This window comes from Pseudorasbora parva, chromosome 7 (assembly GCF_024679245.1).
Source record: "Pseudorasbora parva isolate DD20220531a chromosome 7, ASM2467924v1, whole genome shotgun sequence".
Lineage (NCBI taxonomy): Eukaryota > Metazoa > Chordata > Actinopteri > Cypriniformes > Gobionidae > Pseudorasbora > Pseudorasbora parva.
The window spans coordinates 36,594,839-36,615,069 of NC_090178.1; the positions used below are offsets into that span (position 1 = coordinate 36,594,839).

At 38.4% G+C, this 20,231-nt stretch overlaps 1 protein-coding gene across 3 annotated transcripts in view; it reads right to left on the minus strand.

Annotated features, from left to right (window-relative positions):
* Window positions 1–475: 475 nt before the first annotated feature.
* The window catches only part of ddc (dopa decarboxylase), a 42,122-nt gene continuing 22,366 nt past the window's right edge, over window positions 476–20,231 (minus strand). For all 3 annotated transcript variants that reach the window (XM_067449808.1, XM_067449809.1, XM_067449807.1), the window contains exons 9-14: window positions 16,405–16,472; window positions 15,010–15,086; window positions 11,681–11,700; window positions 8,616–8,714; window positions 6,972–7,073; window positions 476–2,163 (exon numbers count right to left, since the gene is read on the minus strand). In XM_067449808.1, the coding sequence (XP_067305909.1) occupies window positions 1,963–2,163; window positions 6,972–7,073; window positions 8,616–8,714; window positions 11,681–11,700; window positions 15,010–15,086; window positions 16,405–16,472 (567 nt within the window). In that variant the 3' untranslated portion in view covers window positions 476–1,962. The remainder of the gene's footprint in view (window positions 2,164–6,971; window positions 7,074–8,615; window positions 8,715–11,680; window positions 11,701–15,009; window positions 15,087–16,404; window positions 16,473–20,231) is intronic.

The window sequence follows — 20,231 nt, forward strand, 5'->3', positions numbered from 1 at the left end:
GTAATTTGACAGTCAGTGCTTTGGTATTGCAAGGAAATGACTTCATGATAGATTTTTGTGTGCAATGTTAAGTGTGTCTGTTTTGTGAGTTTTGTAAGAAGTGTGATGTTGACAATGTGCTTATAGTTGTGCAAATATGGGCTGATGTTTTGCTTCTTGAGTGTAAGGTTTTGCTAAGAGTGTACTACTTTTAATTTTAGTGTGTAAGCAATCCAAAAAAACAAAACAAAAAACTGTAAAGATCATGCCTATTTGGTTACTGTGGGAGAAATACAACAGACTGGCAGGGTGGCAGTGGCCCTTAGTTTGATTTTACTAACTATAAAAATCCAGTTGGTGTATATATTCCAGAAACCCATCTACTTGGAGAGTACAAGATTATGATTGCACATAGTGAATTAACAGATCATCATGTAATAAATCTTCTCCCTGGAGAATGTAACAGTATACAAATCACAAGTAACATTTTGGGAGAAATGCACTTTATTGTGAATGTCAATATATATACACTACTATTTAATATGTACCAGTCAAATCTTTTTGTGCACAACAACTGTAACAAAGAAGGTTGGTGGGGTATCGCATCACAGAAGCTGAGCTGAGTCAAAAACAATGCTTTTAGAAAGAAAGTAGAAATATTATTAGGCTTAATATTTGCAAAGGCATAATAGTGAGCAAACCATAGTGAGAAACAATAAAGGCCAATGTCTGAAACCTATATAAACTCTTATTCCAGAGAAAAAACATTCTCTGAATATCTTACAAAATATATTTAATTTTTAATATCAACACATTTTCACACACAAGTATAATAGAGGCCGAAAGTGATGTCCAGCTTTGGAAAATGTATATATTTACCCTTTATTTAAATATTATTAATGATTTGTTTAACAATTATGTAATTTCATTAGAATCAATTGTTTTATTTGTGATAAAGCAATTAAACATCAAATTGTGCTGACATATTTTTTCGGACAGGCTGTCATACAAAGAAATTATGAAACGAGACAACAAACATTTTTGTTTTGTTTTGCATTGTAAAATCAACCGGTTGCTGTAGATTGCCTTTTTGTGCCAAATCGTTTTGTCATATTTCTCATATTTATAGGCACACTACATAACTTTTTTTGTTTTGTTTAAAATGATGTGTTTATGTCTTACCCTCATTCATACGGTAAGCCTATTATCAGTATTTTTATTTTAGAACTGTTAGGAGGGTTTTCGCAGGAAATTATGCACATGTAACTTGCCTGTGCGTCTTGTCATATCCGTAAATACAGAAAAGTTGCTTCGGCTATTTTGATGTGTGTATGGTATGGGAATGGCATAGGTTATTTGTCACAACAAGCAAGAAACATTGACAGGGGACATGGAAATCACCCATTTGAAAAAAAGAAGCAGAAATTCTGCAGCTAAAAGAAGAACCCGACAGAGTTTGTGATAAAATAAGAATCAACATTGGCTTGGCTTTTCGGAGATGCCGATAACAGGGATTTAACATTTTGTAAAAGTGACGTGGAGATGGTGTATTTATTACTTAACAGGCGAATATGTTTTTTTATTAAACAGAAAAATCTCTAACAGAGTTCATTATAAAGAATGATCTATTTTTGAAGGGTGACTGGTTATATCTCTTAAGCCTAATAGTGAATGCTTAATGAGAAGTAGGACAATCATATTCATCAGCACATTTTTGGCCACTACTTCTTCACTATTTCTTTCTTTCTTAGAAAAATAACCCCATTGCTCTCAGCAAACAACATGTAGGATCAAGCTCACAAAACACATACACTCTTCACTCTTAGTGGACACCTTTGTGACAAACATGCACACACATATGCACATTTTGACCATAGTAGCGTATAAAGAACTGCAGCAGTAAAATTAAGGTAAGACAGTGTGGATAGCAGGTGTGTTACAGATCACCCTTTTTGACTTAACCCATGATGGTCACCAGAGTGGTCAGTGGGGCAGTTCCTGAAGCAGCTCGGATGCCAGGTGGCTGATGTGGCACCAAGCCTCCTGAACATGACGTGATTCAGTAGTACGGGCACACACGGCAAAACGCAGAACAAACTTGCCTGCCAGTTGGCATGGAACCAGATGGATCTTATGTGCACTGTTGATCCTCTTCAACAGAGTTTCATTTAATTCATTGGAGCCCTGCAGGGTACACAGCTCAGTAAGTAAGAAAGTCATTTTTATTTCTTGAGCAAAACTTTGAGCAAAAAACACAAAGTGCTTTACATCCATAAAACAGGAATCAAAATAAGACTTACAGACATTAAAATCAGACAATCAGATAAGTAATCAGAGTAATGGAGAACTAAATAGACAAACGCAAGTTTAAAGAAGTGGGTTTTAGCTGCTTTTTAAATGAGTCCACAGATAAAATCCACTGGGAGAGCATTCAACAATTTGGGAGCAACAACTTCAAAGGCACAGTCACCTTTAGTCTAGAGCGAGGGGCAACTAACAAGTTTTTCAGAGGATCTCAGATTCCTGTAGAAATTATAAGGTTGCAACAACTCTTTTATACAGTAATGAACAGGAGCTTAACCATGCAATGCTCTAAACACCATCACAAGAATTTTAAATTAAATTCTATGAAGCCAATGTAAAGAAATTAAAACTGGTGTTATGTGGTCTCTTTAGTCGCTTCTCCACTGTTGGGCCAGGGCTAACAATGAGCTGGGCCTTGAGGCCAAAATCATGCTCCACTGTTAGGTCAGTCAGTGGCCCCGAAGCACTGGCCTAAACCTGCTCTTAACACACCTCCAGATACATTAAAATTACAAATGGCTGCATATATATATGTATAGCTCTGGAAAAAATTAAGGGACTACTGCAAAAGTATCAGTTTCTCTAGTTTTACTATTTATAGGTATGTGCTTAGGTAAAATTAACATTTTTGTTTTTTTCTATAAACTACTGACAACATTTTTCCCAAATTCCAAATAAAAATATTGTAATTTAGTTCAAATAAAGATGCAGTGTTGTCAGACCTCAAATAATGGAAAGAAAATACGTTCATATTAATTTCTAAACAACAATACTAATGTTTTAACTAAGGAAGAGTTCAGAAATCAATATTTGGTGGAATAACCCTAATTTTGAATCACAGCGTTGGCACCAATCTTTCACATTGATGTTGGGTGACTTTATGCCACTCCTGGTGCAAAAATGCACGCAGAAGCATCTTTCTTCCTCTTGATCACATTGCAGAGGTTTTCAATGAGGTTCTGGGCTGGAGATTGGGCTGCAATGACAGGGTCTTGATCTGGTGGTCCTCCATCCACACCTTGATTGACCTGGCTGTGTGGCATGGAGCATTGTCCTGGTGGAAAAACCAGTCGTTGGGGAACATTGTCAGAGAAGAAGGAATCAAGTTTTAGTTAATGCCTTCTTTCCATTGTTCGTTTGAGACGTTAAACCGATGTCCTGACTCTCTGTGGTCATTAAAAATCCCAGGATGTCCTTCGATAAAGAGTAGGGGTGTAACCCCGGCATCCTGGCCAAATTTGCCCATTGGCCTCTGTCCATCATGGCCTCCTTATCATCCCCCTCTCCTGATTGGCTTCATCACTCGGTCTCCTCTCCACCAATCAGCTGGTGTGGTGGGCGTTCTGGCGCAATATGGCTGCCCTTCGCATCATCCAGGTGGATGCTGCACATTGGTGGTGGTTGAGGAGATTCCCCCTTCAATGTAAAGCGCTATGAGTGCCTTGAAAAGCGCTATATAAATCGAACACATTATTATCATTATATTATTTTCTTCCAGGACAACCTTGTACGTGGTTTGATTCACGTGTCCTTCACAAAGACAAATCTGCCCGATTCCAGCCTTGCTGAAGCACCCCCAGATCATCACCGATCCTCCACCAAATTTCACAGTGGGTGCGAGACACTGTGGCTTGTAGGCCTCTCCAGGCCTCCATGTAACCATCAGATGAAAATTGGACTCATCAGAGAAGATGACCTTACTCCAGTCCTCTCCAGTCCAATCCTTATGGCCGTTTCACACTGCACAGTGTGAGCAGTGCGTGAACTGCACGTCAGGGTAACTACACCGGGACTGCAGCTGCAGACGTGTGAGAATATTCACACTGAAAGTGTTTGTACAGCGCCATAGCAGCGGCTCCCACGCTAGAGCGTATATATACCTGTCTGAGTATTAAATACTAAACTAAAAGAAAGTTTATCATATTTTCTGGCTACTTTATTTTTATAATCATAACCATACTTCCACCCAAACTAAATAATTAAAACAAATTTAAATGGGTAAATCTTCTACAGATATTTTTTATTCTTCGTTTTCCTTTCTGACATACTCCAGTTATTGTTAAAACACACTACACGTGCTTCTTGTGGGCATAAAATCATATTTATTTTGTCCATCAAAAGTGTGCTTTCACTTTAATTGAGCATCAGCAGCGCAGCAAAAATAGGCTCGCCGCCGAAATCCCCGCTTCACTGCTGCTCATGCAACGCTCCTGCTTGATCCTCACGCGCTGCTGCTGCTCCCTGTGTGAATGGACTCATTGAGTAACATGGGCGCCCAAAAAAATATACGTTGCTCACGCCCCACTCACGCTTGCGACTTTAAACGGCCGTTATGGTCTCTTGCAAACCTCAGCCTGGCAATTCTTTGCTTCTCATTGATGAAGGGCTTTTTTCTAGCTTTGCGCAACTTCAGCCCGAACCGTCCTCACCGTGCACTTCACCCCAGCTGCCTTTTGCCATTCTTTTTGTAGGTCACAATGTCATCCTATGGTTGTTGAGTGACATTCGAATGAGTTGGCGGTCATTCTGGTCAGCGTAGAGTCGTTTTTGCCCTCTGCCAGTCTGTAGCTTTGTTGTCCCCATTGTCTGCTGCTTGACCTTGTTCTTATGAACCGCCGTCTTTGAAATTTTAAGGATGGAAGCAACCCGACGCTCACTGTATCCCTCTGCCAGTAAAGGCAGAATTGAACCCTTCCTTTCCTCACTCAAAACTTTCCTTTTCAACTATTATTTTTTTTGGTCAATAGTTATTTTTTGATTCCAATTACTTTTGAGGTAGTACTTGCACTGTTTTTGCCATTCAGCTGGTTCTACTGCAAGAGGATAGTGGTAACCACAGAAGTGTTTTTTTTTTTTAAATTAATTTCCTTATTAAATAAGATTTGGTTCAGGTGATCACCTAATCAGCACCTCACCTACCATTTAGTAGAATGAGGTGTGCCTGTGTTAGAATTCAACAGACACTGGAATGGCTTCCATATTTGTAGAGATGCTGATGTAAGAAAAAATTGCAGTGGTCTCTTAACTTTTTCCAGAGCTGTGTATATATATATATATGAGTCCAATTGAAATGAAAATGTTCCATTTAAGCACCACAATCGGAATAAAAATGCCCAAACCGAATTAAATTCTAATCGGTTTGAGATAGATGACAGCCTTGACATTTCTTATGTGGCAGACAAACTGTGTTTGGATGTCACAAAATGATTCCGACTGAAAGTCAGCACATATAAACCCCAGATCGATTTAGATAACGTGTCATGTAGACAGTCCACTGAATCTTTCAGTGGGAATGATTTTAATCGGAATGACAAAAATGTGTGCGGTTAGATGGTACTCGAGACTGGAAGAACTACAGTAAACTAATTCTGCATTGCACAAGGTGCAAACTTAATATATTATATATATATATATAATATTAGTGGTGGGCCGTTATCGGCGTTAACATGCTGCGTTAATTTGAAATTACCACATCAAACGTGACATGCTGACATGGATGCTGCTATGAAGCCGCCAGGTTTGCTTCAGGGAAAATGGATTTTTAAGAAGCTTCCCAAATGGAAACCTCGACAAGACTAGATTGTTTGCACCTTGTGCAATGCAGTATTAGTTTACTGTAGTTCTTCCAGTCTCGAGTACCATCTAACCGCACACATTTTTGTCATTCCGATTAAAATCATTCCAACTGAAAGATTCAGTGGACTGTCTACATGACACGTTATCTAAATCGATCTGGGGTTTATATGTGCTGACTTTCAGTCGGAATCATTTTGTGACATGCAAACACAGTTTGTCTGCCACATAAGAAATGTCAACGCTGTCATCTATCTCAAACCGATTAGAATTTAATTCGGTTTGGACATTTTTATTCCGATTGTGGTGCTTAAATGGAGCATTTTCATTTGAATTGGACTTTTAAACCGATTACAGTGCTCCATGAAAATGCAACTATTATTTGGGTAGCACACATATTCTGAATACCTTTGGCAGAACTCAAATGAGCCATTTTAATCTAGATTAATTCCATTAATTACATTGAGATTAATCGAGATGAAAAAATTAATCTATGCCCACCACTAATAAATTCTAGAAAATAATTTTCACTTTATTTAGGCAAAGGTAAATTATATATATATATATATATATATATATATATATATATATATATATATATATATATATATATATATATATATATATAATTTACCTTTGCCTAAATAAAGTGAAAATTATTTTCTAGAATTTATTAGTGGTGGGCATAGATTAATTTTTTCATCTCGATTAATCTCAATGTAATTAATGGAATTAATCTAGATTAAAATGGCTCATTTGAGTTCTGCCAAAGGTATAATATATATATATATATATATATATATATAATTTACCTTTGCCTAAATAAAGTGAAAATTATTTTCTGCAAGTTTGCATCTAACTCGCAAATCAACAGAATCTCTTTATCAAACAAGTATTTTGAAATGTTTTGTGGTAGCAGAGACACTTTTTTTTTTTTTACATGTTACTCTTACAACATAATTTTTGAGTAATTTGAGTTGCTCTCTTTGCACATCTTCGGAAATTAAAATAATTCATACTGCAATTTTCCATAGTTAACCACCTCCCTGTCTCAATCTATTATAACCGCAAGAAGGCATCTTTTGTGTTTCTGTAGAGAGAGTGTTTTCTCTGACCTTGATTCTAAAGCAGACGAGGCCCATCACAACATCAGCTGAGATCTCAAAGCGTTGATCAGCTCTCACCAAGGACTCAAACTCTTTGGCCAACCCTACATGCTGAGACAACATGAAAAATGCATTTTAGACATTTTAGATGCAGCTATTTTTTTTGGAAAACTGACAACAACATTGTAGATAGATGCCAAGTAGCAGAATTTTCATTTTTACTTTGGGTGAAATACTATGTCAAGCATACCAGCAGAGGGCAGTCTGTATTAAAATAAACAACCAAAATATATAAAAAAGGTTAATGACATTGTCCTAATCATTATAACAAATTGTCCACCATAGATTAAATTTATCAGTAATCATTATATTAATGCTGATTAGAGGAATCAAATCTGACCACACAATTTCCTCATTCTCAGACAGTTATTCCTTATGGCTACTGCAGCAGTTGAGAACTGACTATTAAATAATTTAGTCATTAGAACTAAGTCATTTAGAATCATTGAAAAGTACTGAATGAAGAAAAAAGAAGTGCAAGTGGGGAGAAATGTTCTGCTTTTTTCATATTAAAATGCAATTAATTAAATATTTTTAATTCAATTAAATATTAAAGGGTTAGTTCACCCAACTAACTAACTAACTGATGTCACATATGGACTACTTTGATGATGTTTGTATTCCCTTTCTGGACATGGACAGTATAGTGTGCATAGACTGCATATGCTCTGGGACTAAAATATAAAATATCTTAAACTGTGTTCTGAAGATGAACTGAGGTCTTACGGGTGTGGAACGACATTAGGGTGAGTCATTAATGACATCAATTTCATTTTTGGGTGAACTAACTCTTTAAAAACAAGTAAACTACACTATTAAGGAAAATTTATGGGAGGAGAATATCAAAAAAAAGAATCATGCAAGGTGGTACTAAGGTTTGCGTTAGTCAATTTACTAGCATTTGCACCATTATTTACCACCTCAAAAATCAATCAATAAATCAATAAATATTTATTTTCTAGAGCACATTTAAACACAACCAAGGTTAACCAAAGTATACAAGGCATAAAAGAAAACAAAGTTAAACAAGAAAATAAAGAAGTAAAAGAACAAGAACAGGCACACAAATAAACAATCAACAAAAAACAAGGAGAGCCAAGATAGCATTCTAAGCCAGTGTTAAAAGCCAATGAAAATAAATATGTCTTGAGATGAGATTTAAGCGTATTAAGAGAAGGAGCGATCCTAATACAGGGAGGAAGGCTATTCCAAAGTTTGGGTCCAAAAAGCATGTCTTAAACCAGAAACTAAGTTGTGCTGCTCTTGGTAGATTGTGTTGGACATTATGATCCGTCTGCATCAGTATTCATTAATTTGTGTGTGGTCAGCACACTCACATCTGTGCTTTTTTGGAATTACACTCTCACGCTAATTTGCTCCGTTTAGAAAATCCAGCTGCATGCACTATAACTCTTAACAAATATAGAATCTGTACCTTGACTTCCTATAGTACATGTGCAGACCAGAACACATAATGTCTTACAAAATCAAAAAGAGTGCACAGATTTGCGTCATTCCAAATCGACTGTGGAGCCAAATCAGATGTGATTGGCAGGGCTAATCTGATTGACAGCATGGAATAAAGGCAGTTACCTTGCGGATGTAGGCTTGGAGACCTTTGAGTCCGTACATGCGGAACACAAACCACATCTTGAGAGAGCGGAACCTACGTCCCAATGGAATTTGCCAGTGCTGAAGGGAGATGAGATAAGACATGACATATGAACTGACTGTGCACACATAAATACATGAAGAACACATGAATCACACAGACACAAACCAGTCCACATACACACAATACATACAATGCTTATAAAAAAGTTTGTACTGCTCTCTCCTCTCATCACCTATACTAAAATATCTGTTTCTTCCAAGACGTGTTGGAAGAGGATTTGGGGTGGCCATGGTTTTTAGGATTTAGTAAGTCTTTGCTGGAAACTTTTCTACATTTGACGCACAATGTGTACTATTAGAATCTGCTGCAACTCCGTTATTATGTGCCTTGGTCTACAAGCCTCCAAAGCCAGATAAGGACTTTATAAATGAGTTTTCTGACCTCATTTCTCATATCATTGCATCATATGATCGTTTGCTAATTTTGGGTGATTTTAATATTCAGATGTGTTGTCCTGGAAAGCCTATGGTCACTGAGTTTACACATGTCCTGGACTTTTTTGGTTTTACTCAGAATGTGGATAAGGCTACACATGTACTTGGAGTCTTGACCTTATCATGTCATTTGGGTTTTCTATTGATAATATAAACATTGAAGATGCAAGTTTTTCAGATCACAAACCTATTGTGTTCAATGTTATACTATCTAGCTCTATGTGTATTGCTAAAACTACAGGTTCCTATTCTCGTGGCTTCAATTCTCTCACTGCAAATCAGTTTTCTGACATGTATCATAATAATGATGTTTCAACAGCAAATGCAACTGCTGCTGATTCTTCAAACCCAGAAAATGTAATTTCTCTTTTTAATTTTTCTTGGTCTGATATTTTTGACTCTATAGCACCACTTAAATACAAACACCCAAAATTTAAACCACAACCATGGTTGGATAACTCGCTTAGACAGATCTGCCTGAAAGCAGAGAGGAGATGGAAAAAAGATCATCTTGTGGTATCATTTCAAATCTTTAAAAACTGCTTGACGAATTTTCAGAAAGCAGCAAAAAAAGCAAGAGCTAAATACTTCTATAATATTATTACTAAATACTCTCATACACCTAAAATCTTGTTTAGTACTATAAATTTGGCATACGGCATTCCTTTCCATTCTATTTTTCTGCTCGACAGTTCAGTTCATACAGCTACTTTTAATAGTTTTCAGCCAGTGTCTCTTTCTGACCTGAAGAACTTAGTGAAGCAGGTGAAATCTACATCTCCTCATGATGTTGTTCCCTCTGACATCATTAAAGGTTTTCTTGAGACTTTTGGTACAATCATTCAGGTAATAATTAATTCTAGATTAGGGTATTGTCTCACCAATTTTAAAGCATGCAGTCGTCCAGCCGATGCTTAAAAAGCCCAATGATGATGTAAGGTGTCGGAATAATTATCGTCCTCAACATCTCAAATTTCTTTCCATTTTTTTTGAAAATGTCCTATAACAGTTACTTCCTTTTTCAAATTTGACTCAGGTACTTGAACCATTTCAATCGTGTATTACAACTCATCAAAGCACTGAAACAGCTTTGTGATGAAAAAACAAAACAAAGTGATGAATGATTTGTTACTTTCAACTGATTCTGGTGAAAATGCAGTTTTGATTTTACTTGATCTGAGCGCTGCTTTTGACACTGTGGACCACAATTTCCTTCTGTCACGTATCGAACAGTGAGTAGGTGTTAAGGATACAGCACTACTGTGGTTTGTTTCGTATCTTAAGTCCAGGACATTTTCGGTGGCTATTGGCCAGTTTTTCTCATCATCTGTCCCCCTCTCCTGTGGGGTTCCTCAAGGGTCCATTCTGGGGCCATTACTTTTTAACTTATACATGCTTCCACTTGGTAATATAATTAGGAAATATAAGATTTGTTTTCATTTGTATGCTTGTAGCTATGTCAAAGACACCACGTTTCCAAAACTCATTTGTTTGACCTTCCTAAGGCTGAAGAAATTAGAGTGGATTTATTTTATTACATTTATTTTAAACACTGTTCTTCAACATTATTAGCCTGGCTCCGCCCTCCTACGTAGTGCTGCTCAATTTTAAAGGTGTTGTGAACTGGCTTTTTTTTTTTTTTTATTATTATACTGTTGTCTAAGGTCAACTAATGATTTTTGTGTGGTTTTTACATTCAAAAACTTCATAACCAATAAGTAATAGGCTATTTTCTACACTGGTTTTGAGGCTGTCTCCTGAACGCTGGGTTTTGATGGGCGTGCTGAAATGGAGACTTGGAAGTAAACGCCCACGGCTAGGATTGGAGAAGATTTGCATATTTAATGAGCTTCAGCTCCAGTGAATAATTTTGCACGTCCAATTTTTCAGTTTTTGATTTGTTAAAAAAGTTTGAAATATCCAATAAATTTTGTTCCACTTCATGATTGTGTCCCACTTGTTGTTGATTCTTCACAAAAAATTACAGTTTTATATCTTTATGTTTGAAGCCTGAAATGTGGCAAAAGGTCGCAAAGTTCAAGGGGGCCGAATACCTTCGCAAGGCACTGTGTGGGTAACACTTTACAATAAGGTGTTATAGGTATTTGTTAACATTAGTTAACCAGATTATTACCAAGTTATATTAATTTTGCTCCAAAAAAATTAAATAAAAATGCATTTAAAGATATGGAAAGAGTTTTCTTCTTTTCTAAAAGTTTTTTTTGTCTATCCTAAATATGTATCTTTGTCATTTCACTGCTGATAATGACCCTATCAGAGAAGACCTACGACCTACTTTTTTCAGTCACAACTCACCATAACCCCTATAGGTAATCAGCAAGTTAAGGTCACGTTTTCACATTGTAACCTCTTTACAAGCTAATAATACAGATAAGCGGGAAACTAAACACACACACACACACACACACACACACACACACACACACACACACACACACACACACACACACACACACACACACACACACACACACACACACACACACACACACACACACACACACACACATTGCATGCAGTATACTTACTCTATAATCAGTGACAAGTCCTATAAATATATAAAAAGACAAATACATATTTAGTCAAATCACACTAACAAGAAATCTCAGGTATACATAATATATACAATACACAGCACAAAAATGATTCTTTACAGATAGCAAGCAATACAGTGTTCAAGAATATCACAGTTCTATTTCCATCTGGCCAAGCCTGTCCATAATTTAATCAGGAAGTTGTTCATGATAGAAATGGCTTTAAGGTGTGTATGCATATTTGCATGTGTGTGTGTGTGTGTGTGGGGGGGGGGGGGGGGGGGGGTTGAGAGACAGGGCTGCTCTTTTGTTTTGCTGTCAGCACAATTACAATCGTCTGCACAGCTGCACACTGCCTACAGGCACATGACCAGAGAAACTGTCTTTGTTTAGCCATGTTTAAATGGCCAACAAGCAATAGGCAGCTCATTGGTTGACGTGTTTGAGAAATCTACAGCAATAGTAGGAAATCATATTAAAGATATTGCATTAGATATCAAAATATTAATAAGTGGCATCTACAACAAATTATGATTTTTACCATTACTTGCAACCATGGTGTCAAGATGATTCTTAGTGAATGTATGAAGCATTAAGTTCCCTTTTGAAGTGAAGCTCAACACTGCGTGTCTTGTATTGATGGCATCCGTGTGACCCGCGTCTGAGGCAAGTGTACACACAACGCAATTTCACAGGTCGACGACTGTCCATGATGTCACTCCCAGAACGCCCACACGTATAAGAGGGCGCCTGAAAAAGACATCATCAACTCTTTTTGTCTTCAGGAGACACTTGTTATATGTGTAAAACAAATACTACGGATGGAGCATGTCTGAATCCTTGGGGAAGCTGGATGTGGTCATTATTATGATGCATTCGCAAGACTAAATGAAAGAGACTGGTAAGAAGCCTTGTTCTTCCGTGATTCTCACCCGAGGGATAGTAGTCAGCATTTGTACAAGTGCTCTCGAGGGAGCTCAAAGCACTCATAGCAATGCATTGGCGGTAGTAGACTGATAAGTATCTGGCTCTCAAGGGAGTTGAATGAAGCAGTCGCGGTGAGAAGCAGCACCTATGCTCGACTCTCTTTTGAGGGCAGAGACCTACACCCTGAGGTTTGGGTCCCGCGGCCGCCATAGCTGCAAGGTTAGATCAATCATGCGGATTGTAGGTGGAGCATGGGAGGAGTATTTTTAAGTTTATCTTGATCGTTATATCTTTGTGAGCACAGTCTATAGAAGAAAAAAAGGACCGGATTGGTGCTTGCAACGCGGAGTTATTACAGTTAATGCCCAGAGCCCCCCCTCAGCTAAAAGCAGCTTTGGGGGCATAAACGTAAAGGGTGTCTATGTGCATCTTAACAGACACAAAAAGCAATTAAAATGTCTGTTCAACATGAACAGGGCCCTTACAGGACAACGAAATGCGTTTAGCCACTTAGCAATTGTTTAAATTCACCTGTTTTAGGCAGCTAGTTGTGTTTCACGCTGAAGTCCCGTGGGAACTCAGCGGTAGACGGAAAAATAGTCCAGTGGGGAAGAGCGTTGTGTGTATGAAGAGGCTCTGCTCATCGGCTCGTCGGTCCTCAGTATTGAACGTGTCCGAGAGAAACTGTTTTCGTTTCTGTCCTGCTGATCCGATGAGGACCGCTGCTCGTTCAGTTACTCGCGCATACTCAGTATCAGCGGCTCGTGAGTTCATCAGATCTCTCAGCAAAACGTGTCTCAGTTCAGTGAACGGTTGGAGTTAAAACATATAATTCAAGACATTAGTTTATTTCTATTCGGAGGGACTTTCACTCATGTCAGAAAGTGAACTAAAGTAACTTGTGTGATTAGCGCTGATTTGAGACGCGAACCGTTTAGAACGATTCAGTCTGATTTGGTGAACTGGTTGGCCCAGTTCACTAAAAAGAACCGGTTAAAAAGAACGAATCGTTCGTGATTCGGACATCACTAGAGTGATGATCCAATCGGGCTCACAAGTGAAGAAGAAACAGTTCGCATTTGTACCTTTCCGAATTGTGAAAATTTGCAGCGAACACTTGACTAACTTACACAGACACAAAACAGCCGGGCCGGTTGAATAAAAATGCCATTTCCGTGGTTAAAGACGGGTGCAACCACTGTAGTGGTAATGTAAACTTTATTGATCCTTCCATTTGGGCACACACGACTTGAGGAAAGATGTGCAGTAGCCTAATAAAATAATCGTGCTTTACACACACAACGCCCTTCCCAACTGGACTGCTTTCTTTCCGGCTACCGCTGAGTTCACAAGGGACTTCAGCGCGAGATACAGATAACCTTCTAACACACTGTTTAGGTGAATTTAAACAATAGCTAAGTGGCTAAACTCATCTCGTTGTCCTGCAAGGGCCGTTTATGTTGGACAGACATTTTAATTGCATTTTGTGTCTGTTAATAGGCAATGCTCTGGGCTCTGGGCATTACCTGTAATAACTCTGCGTTGCAAGCACCAATCCAGTTCTTTTTTTTCTAGAGACTGTACTCACAAAGATATAACGATCAAGATAAACTTAAAAATTCGCCGGAGTTGTCCTTTAATTAGTCTTAAGATTCACCCGTATGATTTACGCTTCTGACTCTGGCTAAACAAGTCTGTAAATTCAGTAATACAATGCCCATTGTGGTTATTTACTTTTTAAATGGATCATCAAAGTTCAGTAGCAAAGATACTGGTTTGTAAATTAAATAAATGGGGAAACAAAGCATTACTTGTTTGAAAAAGTAACTGACATATTTTGTTGTAAATTTAAAAGTAATGCATTACCCCAACACTGAATGTGATAAGTGATAAGTGCACATCATTATTATTTTTTTATTAATTAATTAATTCATCGCAATCTTTCATTAAAATAACTCCCCCTCCCTCTTGCAACAGTATCTCCTCTTTAATTACATTATCCTTATAATGTTGGCTGTTTTTTGTGTGTATCTTAAGCATCCACATAATTAGTAAGTATATTTGATATAGGTAACTTATGTAAAATATTGTATTTTTCCAAACACACATGCACACAACACATTAAATCTACTTGAGGTCAGTGTAGGAGGTTAGAAAGCTGTTGTTTACAAGCACACAGAGAGGCTTACAAAATATAGCAGAGAGCTAAGGGGAATAATCTGATCGAGCCTTCAGTGTGACGTAAAGTGGATGTCAGCACAAAACGTCATGTCTCATTAATGAGGATCACGGTCATCCTCTTTACACCTCATGCTAATGCACGACAATCTTTTATTAGTGTTATTATCCTTATTCTTTACAATAATGTAAAGCAGTGATGCGACTGATTGATTTACCTGACTCTTGGTGATCATGCTTCAGGTAAAGCGGCTCCATTTTAAATGCTCCAATAATGTCTGATCTTTTCTTCACCCTAAACAGAGATATTCATGTATTAAAGAGTTAAGGAGACAACAGTCAATTACACAGTTTGTACAGTATATATTGTTATTATCTATATGTTCAATAATGGCTAATTATTATATTATTTGGTATTATATTGTGGATCCTGATGTGAAAAATTATGTATGCAAATTATTTATCTATATTTTAAACGAGAAAAATAAGCTATCATTCACAGTGTCTAGTATGTGAGAGTCTGTTTTTAAGTGTTGCTTCCTTTCAATATTAAAATAAATGTTTTACCATGTAATTTTGTTCTAGTGTGAGCCCAGAAAGACACACCTTAAAGTTGAATCAAGACGATCAAGTTCTGTTAAAGAGCCTACTGGTATAAGAAGATTATTCATTGAGATACAATCCTATTTTTCTCCACAAAGTAACTTCTTTATATATGTAGTATATATGAATATGCATACTCTATCTTTCTTTCTATGTATTTGCACAGTACATACTACACTAATGGTCATTGGCTAAGAAAACTCCAGTTAGTTCTTAGAAAAGATCTTGCAACATTTGTGTTAAGGTTCAAGGTTTACGGTTCTACCTTTATTGCCATTTAGCGCTTTTACAGACGAGGGCGAAGGAAAAACTAAAGATTTTAGTTTGACTAAAAGGCAGGGATTCAAGATTTGTTTCAAATGTGATGAATTTCATACATTAAAAAATGTTTTTTTAAAGGCTTGGTTAAGAAGTTTATTTTTTTAAAGACGTTTCTTATGCTCACCAATGCTGCAATTATTTGATCAACAAATAGACAGTAATAGTGTGAAATATTATTACAATATATATATATTTTTTATTATTCCAGTGATGACAAAGATGAATTTTCAGCAGCCATTACACAGTCTTACTCTTCAGTGTTACATGATCTTTCAGAAATTAGTCGAATATGCTGATTTGGTGTAAAAAATATAAATAAATAAAAATGTATATATATATATATATATATATATATATATATATATATATATATATATATATATATATATATATATATATATATATATATATATATATATATATAAAATTATTATAAATAATAAATAAACTTGCCCACATGCCTAAATAAATCTTACTGTCCCCGATCCTTTGAATGGTAGTGTATATCAAGGTCAGTGTGCGTCTTTATTTACTTTCTATATAACCATGACCATGTCTGTTTGTCTGATGCTGATATGAAGGGCAGCTGGAACCGTTTCCTCTGTTAACTGACAAAAACAACCCATAGTATGTTGGGATCCAGTATATGGAGTCATTATCAGGAGAGATTCAAGCTTTGTGACACTTACCACAATGTTGAGCAATCAAAGTTGACCAGGAGCCATTTATGAGGATTGAAATTGAAAGAGTCTGCAAACTAAAAGAGAAGCAAATTGTGATGTTTGTTTCTAACACTTATTCTTCTTCAGACAGGGAGCAAAACATTAAAAAACATGCCTGGCATTGGTGAAATTAATAAGATTTTCACTTTGAAATAAATCAGGAATGATCACTAGAATGTTCTTAACATAAATGTCAACACCATCTGATTATTAAAATATTGAGGTTATTTCAAAGTCAGTTTTAATGCTAAAGATACTTGTCCAAAGTGGGTAAAGCATGATATCATGCATAAATTAATTTTTAATTAAGGTTTATAAATGTTAGTTCCCTTTCAGTCGGTCACGTTCGACGTACGTCGGACTTAGGCCGACGAATTGGGATCACTTTTGGGAGTCCCTATCAGCTTCGAGATATAGAAAACGGGCCAATGAACTAGGGCTGCAACGATTCATCGAGTAACTCGAGTTAATCGAATCAAAAAAATCCTCGAGGCAAAATCATCTGCCTCGACGCTTCGCTTAGTCCATTTAACTACACACAGATATTGCAGAAAGACGTTTTCTGTGTAAGGACTCGGAGTATGAGCGGATTGCGGTTATATCCGCGGTTCAGGTGCGTAAACATCCCAAACATTGCAGGTGGATGAAAGAAATCGTTAATATGTTGATTTTAATAAAGACGCGGAACTCTCATATCACGCTAAAACGCAATGAATGCGTGTCGTTCTTTAACTTTCGTTTTCAGCTCATGTCGAGATCAAAGACCGCAATGCGAGAGAGAGAGAGCGGGCGGGCATCAGCACTGGTAATATCATTTAATATCGCTGTTTTTAAATGAAGAAAACTGTGTGTTGAGCTTCAGGATGCGACGCTGAACATTTAAGTTTCATTTGCGGCATTTCACGCGTCAGCTGAGGAGATACGAGCAACTCCAAACACATGAACTCGATGGAGTTTGCAGCTTTGCACATGGATCACCGTCATTGTGATGTGTGTGAAATCTTTAATGAGACTTTATATATTCTACTTGATAATATCTTCGAAATGCACCATTAGATGTTCTCAATACTAGGCGCAACAAATATCAGAACAAGCTGTAACGCGCGCGTGTGCGTGTGTGTGTGTGTGTGTGTGTGATTAGCAGCGCTCGTGCTTTCAGAGCTCAGAGCTGCGTGCTTTCATTGATTTGTGTAATTTAAATATCACACTTTAATCATATTTATAGCTACTAACTTAAAGCAAGCTGTGTTACAATGATGAATGATTAGCTCAAAAGATCAGCATGCGTGATGTACTTTAACTGAATTAAACATATCTCGCGTTTGATCACATTAGCGGTTATTCCTCCGTGTGATGTATAGGTTGTCAATGTCAACCCTGCATTATGTAAATGTAATTTTGCCAAATAAGTTTTTTTGTTTTGTTTAGCAACCTACTTCAGTGTAACTAATTTGTGACGATAGCATCGCGCTTAACACGGAGGATTTGAAGTTGTGACTGCCGGGCGCGGGTGCATGGTTTGCTTCTAACAGCTGATTCGGTGACGATAGAGCTGATCCGCACATCTCTTATTCCAAGTTAACCTGTCCAATATGTTTTGCTTCAGTAAAGGAGTAAATAAGACAGTAAATGCTTATGTCATGCCTGAGCTGAAGCTGATACATGAAAGTTAAGTTGCACAACATAAATACAATGTTTAGTTATTTATATTATTTATAGAATATTTATAGAATATTAGAATATTTATATTATATAGAATTTATAGAATATTTATATTATTTATATTGGCATTATTGTTATTTATATTACTACTATTTAGATTTATTGGTTGTAGGTTTAGATTTAGATTGAACTATGTTTACCTTTTTAAAGTAATTTGAAATAGATTTTTATTTATATATAATATGGCAATTGTATGCATTAAAATTGTTTAGTTTCACAGTTATTAATGTATGCAATTTCAGCATTAAAACTTAATTTTTCTAAAAAGAAGACAAATTAGATGTTAATTTTAAGATACCCGTCTTATTGTCTCTTATTGCTCTTTAATAAAGAAAAAGTAATTATTATCCGATTAATCGATTAATCGATCGATTAAGTGGTAGATTAATCGATTACAAAAAGAATCGATAGCTGCAGCCCTACAATGAACATTGGCGTGCGTGCTTTGCATCTACGCGGATATAAAGCGGAAGCGATCGCCACGCACTGTTGTCATTCACTTGATGAAGCATCTGACTGCCTTCTATCTATCGAGAGAGAGAGAGAAAGTGTGTTCCGGGGGAAATTGCTCTTGTGTTGTCCAGATGGCACAAGACAGCGCAACCGTGATCTCACTGCAGCTGAGAGATCTGCTGTTTTCACAGCAAACTGAGAAACTGAGCAAATTGCACTACACACACACACACGCCACACACAGTTGGTTCGGTGGGCATGTTCCTTTTCTGGTGAGAGCAAAAACAGGCTCCACACAAAACCTGTTATTCTGCCGCGGTCGATCCTTGGGTGCTTCAAAAACTAAAAGAGCAAATTTTCCTCACAAAAAGAGCTACACGGGTGACGTGCCGTCCTTTTCAGGATGTCTTTCCACCCGTGCGTATCTGGATGCGGTCATTCCCTGTCGCCCGCTGACGGTCACAAGCGCTGTATCACATGCCCGTGCTTAGAGCACGCTGATGCGGCGTTTGTGGATCGCTCGTGTTCTCACAGCGGGAACATGACTATCTCGGTGCTTAGGTCGAGACTCGCCTACCTTCGGGAGGGTGGAGTCCCCCTACCCATAGCTCGATTTAGGTCTATTCCTGCCCAGCAGAATAGACCTACTTTGACGGATGGCCGGGTTGACCTGAGGATTACGGTTTGGGCAAATATGTCGAGTGAGCCTCCGCGGGACCCTAATCCCTCACAAGCGCCGCGCGGTGGTGCTTCTGGAGGATCCCGTCATATGTATATGGGCACCCGCGGACGAGCAGATGTTTATTGCTGCATCGGAGGGGGAGTTTCAGTCCTCTGGGGATGAAGATACGGCTGTACTGCCTCCCTCCGGGAGAGTGGCAATGGTCAATCGGACCCGGAGTTGACCGCTATGCTTTCCCGGGCCGCCGAAAAGGTCGGGCTTGAGTGGAGCCCTCCACCACGTCCCGAACCTTCTAGGTTGGACGATTGGTTTCTCGGGGCAGGCCGCGCCGGTTCTCAGCATCCCGCCCCGGTGCCTTTCTTCCCGGAGGTGCATGAGGAGCTGACTAGGTTGTGGAAAGCACCATTTAGTGCTCGCGGGCGACCTGGTGGCTCCTGCCTCCTCACTACCCTTGACGGCAGGCAGGCCAGGGTGTAAGAGGGTCTCCCGCCGGTGGAGCAGGCCGTCGCGATGCAACTGTGTCCGATGTCCGCCTCTAGCTGGCACGGGAACCCGAAGCTCCCGTCCAGGGCTTGTAGAGTCTCTTCCGGTCTGACCGAGAATGCCTACAGGTCCTGTGGCCAGGCTGCGTCCGCCCTGCATAACATGGCGTTGCTTCAGGTGCATCAAGCACAGGCACTCATGGACATGCAAGAGGGTAGTCCCGAGGTAGGCGTGGCACAGCGAATCCTTCCGTGTCTTAGTTACACTGAGCTGCCGCCAAACCTTCAGCCCGTGGTCAGACCCTGTGTTTCTACGGGCGGGGTGCCCCTAGAACAGGTATCCAGACATGCGATTGTCTCAACGGATGCCTCATAGAAGTTTCTGAGGTCACTTCGAGCCACTCACATTCTGGGCCGGCTCAATCGTGCGGCAGACGAGCCCTCACGGCAGCCAG